The 12,712-nt window shown below is 42.9% G+C and overlaps 1 protein-coding gene across 7 annotated transcripts in view; it reads left to right on the forward strand.

The window, feature by feature from the left end:
- PRKCQ (protein kinase C theta) overlaps positions 1-12,712 on the forward strand; it is a 188,195-nt gene that overhangs the window by 104,461 nt on the left and 71,022 nt on the right. For all 7 annotated transcript variants that reach the window (XM_045162727.1, XM_044928258.2, XM_044928259.2 and 4 more), the window contains 5 exons: positions 1,020-1,080; positions 9,573-9,735; positions 11,102-11,133; positions 11,230-11,315; positions 12,431-12,560. In XM_045162727.1, the coding sequence (XP_045018662.1) occupies positions 1,020-1,080; positions 9,573-9,735; positions 11,102-11,133; positions 11,230-11,315; positions 12,431-12,560 (472 nt within the window). The remainder of the gene's footprint in view (positions 1-1,019; positions 1,081-9,572; positions 9,736-11,101; positions 11,134-11,229; positions 11,316-12,430; positions 12,561-12,712) is intronic.

Here is a 12,712-nt window from a genome sequence, read left to right on the forward strand (position 1 = left end):
GCAACTGAACAACAAGAACAAATTTAAGCTTTCATGGGAATGTGTAGTTAAGCAAGTGGTACAAGCTTGTCACATCGTAAAATTCTAATAGTAGTGATGCTGTACCGTTGGCATTGCAATTGTGTCAGTTTCTCCAATATCTTTTAAGGTCTGGTGGAAGGTACAAGGTCACCATGACTTTGAATTATTTAACCATGATTCGTATTCAGTCCTGAGTTCAACCAGACCTTTCTTGCTACTTTTCAGTTATTCTAGTTACCCATAGATGTAATGATCAGCAATGGGCTTCAGTTTACCTTTTTTTTTTTTTTCTTTTTAGCATGTGAACAATGCTGTGTTACAATTTAGTTATATTATTAGTGGTTAGTCAGGTCTTCTCAGATTTGCCATGTGTCCCTTATGTCACATCACGTAATCTGCATCATCCCTTAACAGGTCACTTTGTCTGGTCCTTTCTACATAATGATACTGAAATATATACATTCTTAATCCCTTCCTTGACCAATCTAATTAAAATTTCCCTTAGTAGATGGTCTGGCACTTTCCAAAGGAAGCAGGTTCTCCATGTGAAGGTAAAAGGCCACTCCCATTTAATACCCCTATTAACCTAGAGGCCCTGGTGGCTCAGCAGTAACGAATTGCCTGCAACTCAGGAGATGCTGGGTCAGGAAGATGTCCTGGAGGAGGAAATGGCAACCCACTCCGGTATTCTTGCTTGGGAGATTCCATGACAGAGGAGCCTGGCAGGCAGCAGTCCATCAGACCGCAGAAAGTCGGACATGGCCTTAAGGAAGTTTTGATCTCCAAATCAAATTCATAAGCTGCTGAGGTGTTTTGATAAAAGAAAGGTTCTATTTGTGGATGCTGTGCTATTTTGATGATAACATGAGTGAGCAAGATGAAAAGGAACAGAGCTGTGCTGGAAATCTCCTGCCTCACCCAGCTCATCAGTTGGGGTGTCGTTCAGCTCAGCGCTTGCCTCTCGCTCTGACCCATGTTTCTTTTCTTCCTTCCACCAGCTAGAGCTGAAACCTCAAGGCCGAATGCTGATGAACGCAAGATACTTTCTGGAAATGAGTGGCAAGTGACATTTCTTACTCCTATTTGGGGATGAGGTGGGCATGTCTCTTCTCCTTGGCAACTTAGTTCACTTTTTCAAAAGCAAAGGAAATGGAATCACAAGGAATTTCCTTAAAATTTCCAATGATGCTCGAGCATGAGTTGAATATACATTCTGTGGGACCAGATACACACCGAAATATAAAACATTTATAGCATTTACTTTTGAAGAAATTTTATTTTTGGCTGCACTGGGTCTTCATGGCTGTGCTCAGGCTTTCTCTTGTGGAGGTACGCAGGCTTCTCATTGAGGTGGCTCCCCTTGCTGCAGAGCTCCGGCTCTAGGGCACACGGGCTCAGCAGCTGTGGCTCACAGGCTCTCGAGTGTGGGCTCAGTAGTTGTGGTGCATGGGCTTAGTTGTCCCGCCTCATGTGCAATATTCCCAGACCAGGGATCAAACCTGTTTTCCCTGCATTGGCAGGCAAATTCTTAACCACTGGACCACCAAGGAAGTCCAGCCTTTATTTTTCACGTGGTGTGAAGGCATAAGCCCAGGGCTTTTCTAGTCTGTCTATATTTTCATTTGGGAATTTACTATAAACACCAAAGGTTCTGCCAATGCATTGCCCTGTGTGTACACAGAGTGTATAAATGCTGTGATATGACACGTGGTCACACCATCAGAATACAAAGTGAATAAGAATCAGAACAAAAGAATAAGAAGCTGATAAATACTTTCCTTAGCCCTAGAAGAACAGAGGACTAATGCTGCAAGTTAGTCATCTCAAATGCTTTTAGGAACAAGCAAGGGAAAAAAATGTGTCACTGAAGACTTTCCCTTGCGTCTCACACACAGACACCGTTCCTAGAAGTTAATTTACGAGCCGTGTGCCTGGTGTCTCGGACAGCCTGTCAGTTCTTCCTGTTGCGTGTATATCCTGTTGTCACAATGCTGTGTAAATGAATCAAATGCTATGACTCCTCAATCTTTTTTTTAAGTATAGTTGATTTACAGTGTTGTGCTAGCATCAGCGTAGAGCAAAGTGATTCAGATATGTCTGAATATATATATACGCGCCCCCACACACACATATGTATATATACTTTCACAGCCTTTTCTCTTATAGGTTATTACAAAATATTGCGTCTAGTTCCCTGTGCTATACCGGAGGTCCTTGTTGAGTATCTATCTATGTGCGTATGTTAAGCCCATTCCTGTTTTATGCCTCCATGCCCTTCTCCTTTGGTAACTGTAAGTTTGTTTTCTATGTCTGTAAGTCTGTTTCTGTTCTGTAAAGAAGTTCATTTGTTTCATTTTCTTAGTGTCCACATAGGAGTGATATCATATAATATTTGTCATCCTGTCTGACTTCACTTGGTATGATCGTTGCTAGGCCCATCCATGTTGCTGCAGATGGCCTTATTTCATTCCTTTTCCTCTTTCACTGAGTACTTAGGAGGGGCTCAGTGATGTGTGTTGAACTGTTCAGTTGGGCTCACTCTGGCATTTGGAAACGCCTTTTCTTTTCCTGTGGTTCTCACTCAGTGACTGTCTCAAATATTCCCATGGCCTTTCTGAGTTGCTGAGGAAGCCTGCTAACGTGGTGGAGCTGTGAGAGACCGTGTCTTCCGCCGGGGTCTGCGCTTCAGGGCACAGCTGCTGCTCCCTGAGCCCTCTTCCCGCTCTCGGCCTCTGAGAGAGCCCCCCTTTCTTGGTGTCCTGGCTGTCGACCCTGGCGGCTCTGTAACACCAGTTGTGCTTCCCCTCTGGCATCTTCAGCTTTTCCTTCTCTCTTTGGTTTCCACCTCATTGCCAAGACATATGTAATTATGCAATCTTCTCCAACTTGAAATAGATATTTTTTAAAATGCTTTTTACTGTGCTAAAAGTCACATAATATATACTATTTCAGCCATATTTAATGGTACAGTTCGACGACACCAAGTCCGTTCACATTGTTGAGCAGCTCTCACTGTCACCCACCCTCCTGAGTTTCTCACCTTCCTAAACTGAAGCTCTGTCCCATGAAACATGAACTCCCATCCCTGTCTCCCCATCCATCACCCCACAGCCCCAGGCATCTACCAGTGTGCTTTCTGACTCTGTGAATTTGACTATTCTAAGTACGTTGTATGCTGCTGCTGCTGCTAAGTCGCTTCAGTCGTGTCCGACCCTGTGCGACCCCATAGACGGCAGCCCACCAGGCTGCCCCATCCTTGGGATTCTCCAGGCAAGAACACTGGAGTGGGTTGCCATTTCCTTCTCCAATGCATGAATAAGGGCAATCAAAAAGTATTTGTTTGCACCTAATGTATATTGGGCTCCAAAATCACTGCAGATGGTGACTGCAGCCATGAAATTAAAAGATGCTTACTCCTTGGAAGAAAAGTTATGACCAACCTAGATAGCATATTCAAAAGCAGAGACATTACTTTGCCAACAAAGGTCCGTCTAGTCAAGGCTATGGTTTTTCCAGTGGTCATGTATGGATGTGAGAGTTGGACTGTGAAGAAAGCTGAGCGCCGAAGAATTGAAGCTTTTGAACTGTGGTGTTGGAGAAGACTCTTAAGAGTCCCTTGGACTGCAAGGACATCCAACCAATCCATTCTGAAGGAGATCAACCCTAGAATTTCTTTGGAAGGACTGATGCTAAAGCTGAAACTCCAATACTTTGGCCATCTCATGCGAAGAGTTGACTCATTGGAAAAGACTCTGATGCTGGGAGAGATTGAGGGCAGGAGGAGAAGGGGATGACAGAGGATGAGATGGCTGGATGGCATCACCGACTCGATGGACGTGAGTCTGAGTGAACTCCTGGAGTTGGTAATGGACAGGGAGGCCTGGCGTGCTGCGATTCATGGGGTCGCAAAGAGTCGGACATGACTGAGTGAGTGAACTGAACTGAACTGAATGTATATTGGAATGCACGTTAAATTTTATTTATTTTTAATTGAAGGATGATTGCTTTACAGTATTGTATTGGTTTCAGCAAACATGAACACGAATCAACCATAGGTTGTATACATATGTTCCCTCCCTCTTGAACCTCCCTCCCACCCCACCCTTCTAGGTCGTTACAGAGCCCCAGTTTTAGTTCCCTGAGTCACACAGCAGAAGGTTAATTTAACATATGTCCTAGGGCTTCCCTGGTGGCTCAAATGGCAAAGAATCTGCTTGTGATGCAGGAGACCTGGGTTCGATCCCTGGGTCAGGAAGATCCCCTGGAGAACAGAATGTCAACCCACTTCAGTATTCTTGCCTGGAGAATTCCATGGACAGAGGAGCCTTGCAGGCTACAGTCCATGGGGTCACAAAGAGTCGGACACGACCAAGCAACTAGCACTAACATATGTCCTACAAACAGATTACCTTCTTTTTTTCCCCTCTGTGCTATACAGTAGGTTCTCATTAGTTACCTGTTTTATACCTAGTACTGTATATATAGTTTGAGCATTCTTTGCCATCGCCTTTCTTTGGGATTGGAATGAAAACTGATCTTTTCCAGTCCCGTGGCCACTGCTGAGTTTTCCAAATTTGCTGGCATAGTGAGTGCAGCACTTGAACAGCATCATCTTTCAGGATTTAAAATAGCTCAACTGGAATTCCATCACCTCCACCAGCTTTGTTCGTAGTGATGCTTTCTATGGCCCACTTGACTTCACATTCCAGGATGTCTGGCTCTAGGTGAGTGATCACACCATTGTGATTATCTGGGTTATGAAGCTCTTTTTTGTACAGTTCTTCTGTGTATTCTTACCACTTCTTCTTAATATCTTCTGCTTCTGTTAGGTCCATACCATTTCTGTCCTTTATCCAGCCCATCTTTGCATGCAATGTTCCCTTAGTATCTCTAGTTTTCTTAAAGGGATCTCTCATCTTTCCCATTCTATCGTTTTTCTCTATTTCTTTGCATTGATCACTGAAGAAGGCTTTCTTATCTCTCCTTGCTATTCTTTGGAACTCTGCATTCAGATGCTTATATCTTTCCTTTTCTCCTTTGCTTTTTGCTTCTCTTCTTTTCACAACTATTTGTAAGGCCTCCTCAGATAGCCATTTTGCTTTTTTTGCATTTCTCTTCCGTGGGATGGTCTTGATCCCTGTCTCCTGTACAATGTCACGAATCTCTGTCCATAGTTCATCAAGCACTCTGTCTATCAGATCTAGTCCCTTAAATCTATTTCTCACTTCCACTGTATAATCTCACATGCTAGTAAAGCAATGCTCAAAATTCTTCAAGCCAGGCTTCAGCAGTACATGAACCATGAACTTCCAGATGTTCAAACTGGTTTTAGAAAAGGCAAAGGAACCAGAGATCAAATTGCCAACATCCGCTGGATCATGGAAAAAGCAAGAGAGTTCCAGAAAAACACCTATTTCTGCTTTATTGACTATGCCAAAATCTTTGACTGTGTGGATCACAATAAACTGTGGAAAATTCTGAAAGACATGGGGATACCAGACCACCTGACCTGCTTCTTGAGAAGCCTATATGCAGGTCAGGAAGCAACAGTCAAAACTGGACATGGAACAACAGACTGGTTCCAAATAGGAAAAGGAGTATGTCAAGATTGTATATTGTCACCCTGCTTATTTAACTTATATGCAGAGTATATCATGAGAAAGGCTGGGGTGGAAGAAGCACAAGCTGGAATCAAGATTGCCAGGAGAAATATCAATAACCTCACATAAGCAGATGATACCACCCTTATGGCAGAAAGTGAAGAGGAACTCAAAAGCCTCTTGATAAAAGTCAAAGAGGAGAGTGAAAAAGTTGGCTTAAAGCTCAACATTCAGAAAACGAAGATCATGGCATCTGGTCCTATCACTTCATGGGAAATAGATGGGGAAACAGTGGAAACAGTGTAGACTTTATTTTTGGGGGCTCCAGAATCACTGCAGATGGTGATTGCAGCCATGAAATTAAAAGGCGCTTACTCCTTGGAAGGAAAGATATGACCAACCTAGATAGCATATTCAAAAGCAGAGACATTACTTTGCCAACAAAGGTCTGTCTAGTCAAGGCTATGGTTTTTCCTGTGGTCATGTATGGATGTGAGATTTGGACTGTGAAGAAGGATGAGCGCCGAAGAATTGATGATTTTGACCTGTGGTGTTGGAGAAGACTCTTGAGAGTCCCTTGGCCTGCAAGGAGGTCCAACCAGTCCATCCTAAGGGAGATCAGTCCTGGGTGTTCATTGGAAGGACTGATGCTAAAACTGAAACTCTGATACTTTGGCCACCTCATGCGAAGAATTGACTCATTGGAAAAGACCCTGATGCTGAGAGGGATTGGGGGCAGGAGGAGAAGGGGACGACAGAGGATGAGATGGCTGGATGGCATCACTGACTCGATGGACATGAATCTGAGTGAACTCCTGGAGTTGGTGAGAACAGGGAGGCCTGATGTGCTGCGATTCATGGGGTCACAAACAGTCAGACAGGACTGAGCGACTGAACTGAACTGTGTATATATGTCAATCCCAATCTCTCAGTTTAAAGGTATTTTTTTAAACTTTTTTCCTCTACAAGGCTTTCTTTCCTTTCATTCCCTGACACATTTCTTGAGAAAGTAGTTTAATATATTACTCCTTTTTCCTTCACAACTCTATCAACCCTTAAACCCAAAGAATCTGGCTCATTTTTCAATCCATCTGCTAAATGGCTTTCTCCAAAAGAATGAATCCTCAAAACAAATGTTTGTTTCTAAGCTTCAATTCCCTTGACATCTCTCTATCGTCAACACTGAGAAACCTTTTCTTTCTTGGATTGCTTGATGTAATATTATTCAAGTTTTCCTCTTCATTTTTCAGCTGCCTCTTCACGGCCTCTTGTGTAATTTCTTTTCCTCCCTCCTAAAAAATGGGAATTCTTATCTCCAGGTCTGTTCTTCTTGTGAGTGCCATCTCTTCCTGACTTACCCATTCAAAATTGGGGGTAACATCTCATAATTCTTTATACTATCCTGCATAGCAATTCGCTTATAGCTTCCCAGGAAATGTGTGACTTAATTGACTACAAACAAGTGATTGGTTAAACTAAACAAATAGATTAGGCACCATTGCTATAAAATAAATAACCAACTATATAAAAATCAGTGAGCTTATTCAAACCAGTGAACAAACAGAAGACCAAATTACTTCAAAAATAAACAGTAATTACAAGGAGAATTTTTAAAATTCTGAGCTTTTATACATTTACTTTCTTATAAGGATTGAAATGGTCAGAGGATAAAGAAATTATAGCAAAGAGCAAGGGAATGAATTCCTTACCTGTACTCTCTGACATACTTTTAAATGTACAGTGTTCTAATGCACAGACTATTTTATATTTATAAACATACAGTTGTATATAGTCCGGACTATTATAATAGCTTATTAGACTATTCAGTCAGTAAAGAATCTGCTTGGGTTCGATTCCTGGGTCAGGAAGATCTCCTGGAGAAGGAAATGGCAACCCACGCCAATATTCTTGCCTGGAGAATCCCATGAACAGAGGAGCCTGGTGGTCTGCAGGCCTTGGGGTCACAAGAATTGGACACAACTTAGCAACTAAACCACCACCATATAATTTTTACATGATTATATTTGTGTATTTTTCACAGTAATATGGATAGGGTTCCCAGAATAATTCACCTCCCTCCCTGAGTTCAAAAGTAATTTTATGCTTTATTTCCTTTTATTTCATCAGCACCAAAATAGAAATGAGTTAGAGCTTCCCGACAAATGGCCTCCTGTGCCGGTCCCGAGTTGTAAATAGATCTTTACACTTAAATCAGAACCTATAGGAGAAGGCAGTTGCCTCAGTGACCCTAAATCTAACCCCTAATTCACCAAGCCTAAATTATTTCCAGCCCAGTTCCTAAAAAAAAAGACCTAAATCGCCTATCCTTGAAGTATCAGGCAAAGTACTAAGCCCTGTAAGGAACTCTTTTTTAGGAATGCTTTATTATTATTTTCTTTGGAGTGTAGTTGATTTACAGTGCTGTGTTAGTTTCGGGTGTACAGCAAAGTGACTTTTTTTCTGAGAGTTTGGGGTTTCCGTAAAACAGACCCATGGATTCTTGGAGAAAAGACTTCAGTCTTGAAATGAGTGCTGGCACGAGGCTGGATCATGGAGGAGGGTTTCCACCTCCATGACCCTCCCCCGGCCCCGCTGTCTCCCCAGTGTGCTTCCAGCCTGGCCATGAAAAGGCGTGGGGGAATTAAGATACTCTGGCAGGATCATTTGCCTCGAGTTTGTTGCCCAGCCTCTGCCATGGCTTAGCCAGAAGGGAAACAATTGGGTTTAAATATTGTTAACGCTCTTCATTTGTGAAACAGGAGCCCCTTATTCTTGCCAAACCTCCATTTTTTTGTATTTTAAAAAATAAGTAGAATAAGTAATCCAAGAATCTACTTACAATCGCAGTTGTAGGAACTAGAGTCATGAAATTGTTATCCGTATTTTAGTGCTGATGGCAGCCTTGTTCTGTCTCCTTTACCATGTCAGTCTGTCGTGCATGCTGGAGGGTCCATCGTACCATTTAATCATAACTACCTTGCTATTGTGTATTTTGGTTGGGGGACCTGGGCTTCAGCCAGGGCTAATATTCTCACTGGTATTCTATTATTCTACTAATATTCTCCAGCCTTTTGGGAAGCTGTGGGTACTGTGGACAGGTACTACCCAGAGTACCTTCACCAGCATCCAGAGCCCAGGGTAAACTGAACAAATGTGAATGTGATGATTTGATGTAGATGACTAGGTACCATCCAGGATTATCTAGACATTTTTTAATTGCAGTCATCTGTTCATTTCTGGCCCTTTCCACATTGACATGTATAGTTTATGGAGCTGTATCTGATTCCCATGGGCTTCAGGAACTAAAGCATAAACAACTTCCCAAAGCTCTTTTGCCTTCAGAAATCTGGCCAGCTCCTGCCTGTCTACATTTTTTGTCTATAAACAACCAGATATAAAATTTCCTGAGACCTAATATATGTATGTATGTATATATATATATTGTTTCCAACTTACTGTCAGTACCACATTATTCTTTAGAATTACAGGCAAAGTATTTGCCCCTTCCTGCCTTTTCTGGCTGACTCATCACTGACAGTGACAAGGAGAGGTCAATAAATACCTTAAACATTCCAACTTCTGGTTTTAAAAATTGAGAGAGGATCTAGCTCAGTGTCATGAAAGAGGATGGAAGGATTGAGCCAAGGATCCAGGCTTGTTGTTCCAATCCTGTAACAGGACACCCTCTGATAATTCTGTTATGGGACTAAGGAAAGACACTTTGTATTGTACCAAACTTTAGAAATACTGGGTTGGCCAGAATGTCCATAACCTCTTTTGGAAAAAAATCCAAATAGGCTTTTAGCCCAACCCAGTACTTGGGGTGCTAATGGTCTTATAGCTTGTCTAGTTCCTCATCCATCTCTGCCCCTTCCCCATTCCCCCACCCTGGTCGCCCCCAGCTGTGACAGCCATATCCAGAAGGTCACTCTCACTGCCCTCTTCCTGCAGACACAAAGGACATGAACGAATTCGAGACCGACGGCTTCTTCGCTCTGCATCACCGCCGAGGAGCCATCAAGCAGGCCAAAGTCCACCACGTCAAGTGCCATGAGTTCACAGCCACCTTCTTCCCACAGCCCACATTTTGTTCCGTCTGCCATGAATTTGTCTGGTATGGTAACTCGCGTGTGATGCCAAGCTTCAGGTTATGCCTTGTGTCACATTTTTTGTTTGTTTGGGTATTTATTTGGCTGTGTTGGGTCTTAGTTATGGCACACAGGCTTCAGAGCACAGGCTTAGTTGTTCTGAGGCTGGTGGGATCTTAGACCCCTGAGCAAGGACTGAACGCCCATCCCCTGCATTACATGGCAGATTCTTAAACACTGGACCACCGGGGAAGTCCCATGATGCATCTTCTTAATCCACCAGGCCTGGCATGTTCCACCTTGGGGGGAGTGTATGGGAATAGGTACTACCTGAGAGTTTCCAGTGGCCTCCCCTGGATTGAGAAGGCTCAAATGATGTGATTCTAGAGAATATTTTCATAAGAGAGCTCCTATAGTGCAAGGAATCCAGCTCCCTTAAGAAAGATTTCAAGGAAACTTTGGTTTCCAATTAAATGGGAAGTTTCTGGGGGTGAGTGGGGAGGGACAGAAGAGGGAGAGATCTTTATTGCAAGCACAGTTTTATAGTTAAAACTGCCACCAGCTCAACAACCCAACTGTGCTGCTAACTAAATGTCTGCAGAAGGCAACACTTGCCCACTGGAGCTGATGCGTTTCTATGTTTACAAGGCTCTTGGGTGTCTTAACAGCCCTCAAACAGAGATTGGATCAAGCCTCAGTAACCACAGCAGCGAAGGCTATGGTAGACTGGAGACTCAAAATGACTCCTATCTCTTATTTCAGCCTCCCCCACTCTTTTGGGGTCTTCTCTCCCATGGGTTCTTGCAGGATTTGTTAATGCACAACCTCTGGCTTAACCAGGGTATCCAAAGGTCAGGTAGACTTTTGGTGGATTTCCATCAACTGTCTTCATCTAATGACTTGAACTCCTTCCCTTCTAATAGTGAATGTTAACAGAATCAGTCTTAAGGTTGAGAATTTATTAGCTGCAACTGTTCTCAGATACTCAGAAAGAGGAAATAAAGTGTTATATGGATATCTTTGCTTATCTGTACTGAACTTAGTAAGACAGTGAAAATTTTTAAGTGTAGACATGGAAATTTTCTACTAGGATTCTGTGATCCATTTTTGGTTGGGCATTTTTTTGACTGCATGTTTGTTTGGGAAATATGCAAATGAAAGGGAAATGAACAACTCCTCATTTATTGAATGTTCAGACTTTTCACAAAGCAGGTCCAAATAAGAGCACACATTAACACTCTTGGCTAATAAGAGACGAGGGCTGCTGATCAGAAAATGCTATGTGAGAGTAGGAAGCTATGAGAGCTTGTTCATCTTTTAAATGTTTTTGTTCTTGGTACTACAGTTGACTCTAAAGTTCATATACGTATTCAAACATGTGCTTTATTGCAGGGGTCTGAACAAACAAGGCTACCAGTGTCAACGTAAGTAAGAAGGATTTCTGTTGTACTAGCATCATTTCTTTTGTTTAGTTGCCCCTTAACTTCTGAAAATCTCAAGCTGTAGTTATTTCTTTTCAGAATGTAATGCAGCAATTCACAAGAAGTGTATCGATAAAGTAATAGCAAAGTGCACAGGATCAGCTGTCAACAGCCGAGAAACTATGGTACGGACCTAGATTCGCCTTTGTCTGAAATATGATGATTTCATCCTGACATTGCCTTTAACAGCCCACTAATTCTTTTTTAAAGGACTTTTTAAAAAATTCTTTTCTTTTTGGTTGCAGTGGGTCTTTGTCGCTGCATGTGGGCTTTCTCTCGTTTCAAAGAGCAGGAGCTACTCTCTAGCTGCGGTGCTTGGGGCTTCTCATTGTGGTGGCTTTTCTTATTGCAGAGCATGGTCTCTAGGCTTGCAGGCTTCAGTCGTTGGGGTGCATGGGCTTTGTTGCTCCACAGTGTGTGGAACCTTCCCTGCACTGGCAGGTGGATTTTTATCCACTGTACCACCAGGAAAGTCCAGCAACTCCCTAATTCTTGCTCATAATGCACAATTCTTAAGTTTTTCCATGCATGTCAATATCCCTAAAACACTTTCCTCTTCAGTAATGATTGTTACCGAGACCCAAAACTAGTGTCTCGCCCTCTCCGTGTTTAATGTCCCCATAGATCAAATCAGAATCCTAACAGAAGCTGCTTCAAATGAGATATTTTGAGGATTGTATGAGATATTACACGTGTACAAGACAACACAGGTGACATTTTCTACAGCACCTGGCGGAACTGTTTTCTATGCCTTGTCTCTTCTGTTCATATATAACAAGTGTGAAAAGTCTTCCCACTCCTCACACTAATAAACCAATGCCTCTAGAGGAGGCATTATATAATATCTTCCCAAGGTGAAAGCACTCGTTCTAGGTTGAAAGAGCAAAGGAAATATTTATATTAAATTAGGAAGGGAAGTCCGTTGACATAACTCCCATTTAAACGGATAACTCTGGTCTCCTTCCTGAAATATTAACCCATCTGCCCAGAGGCGGCAGACTTCAGCTCTCTCCAGGTTACCTGAAACGAGTATCTCATGCCCTTGACCCAGAACAGCTAATGGCTTCCTGTCTTCATTGGACATGACTATAAGGCTTGACAAGTAAAACTCGTGACTTCCAATACACATCATTGCAATGTTTTTATTGTTCTGTTCATTCTGCGAAAGTCTCTGCTAGAGAAATGGAAAGTGGGGAACCCAGGGACACACGAACCATCACACTCTCTTGTTCCCTTTCAGTTCCACAAGGAGAGGTTCAAAATCGACATGCCGCACAGATTTAAGGTCTACAATTACAAGAGCCCAACCTTCTGTGAGCACTGTGGGACCCTGCTGTGGGGCCTGGCCAGGCAAGGACTCAAGTGTGATGGTGAGTCGCGCGCGAAAGGTGCTTTTGGTCCCCACCGACTGAACATCCAGGGGGGTGGGTTTGCAGCTTTGATGAGAGGACGAGGGAGGGAGGGAAGATGGAGATGACTGGCTTGTTCAGCCAGCCCGGAAGAGCCCCGTGGCCCTGAATGA

This window comes from Bubalus bubalis, chromosome 14, assembly GCF_019923935.1.
Source record: "Bubalus bubalis isolate 160015118507 breed Murrah chromosome 14, NDDB_SH_1, whole genome shotgun sequence".
Taxonomy (NCBI): domain Eukaryota; kingdom Metazoa; phylum Chordata; class Mammalia; order Artiodactyla; family Bovidae; genus Bubalus; species Bubalus bubalis.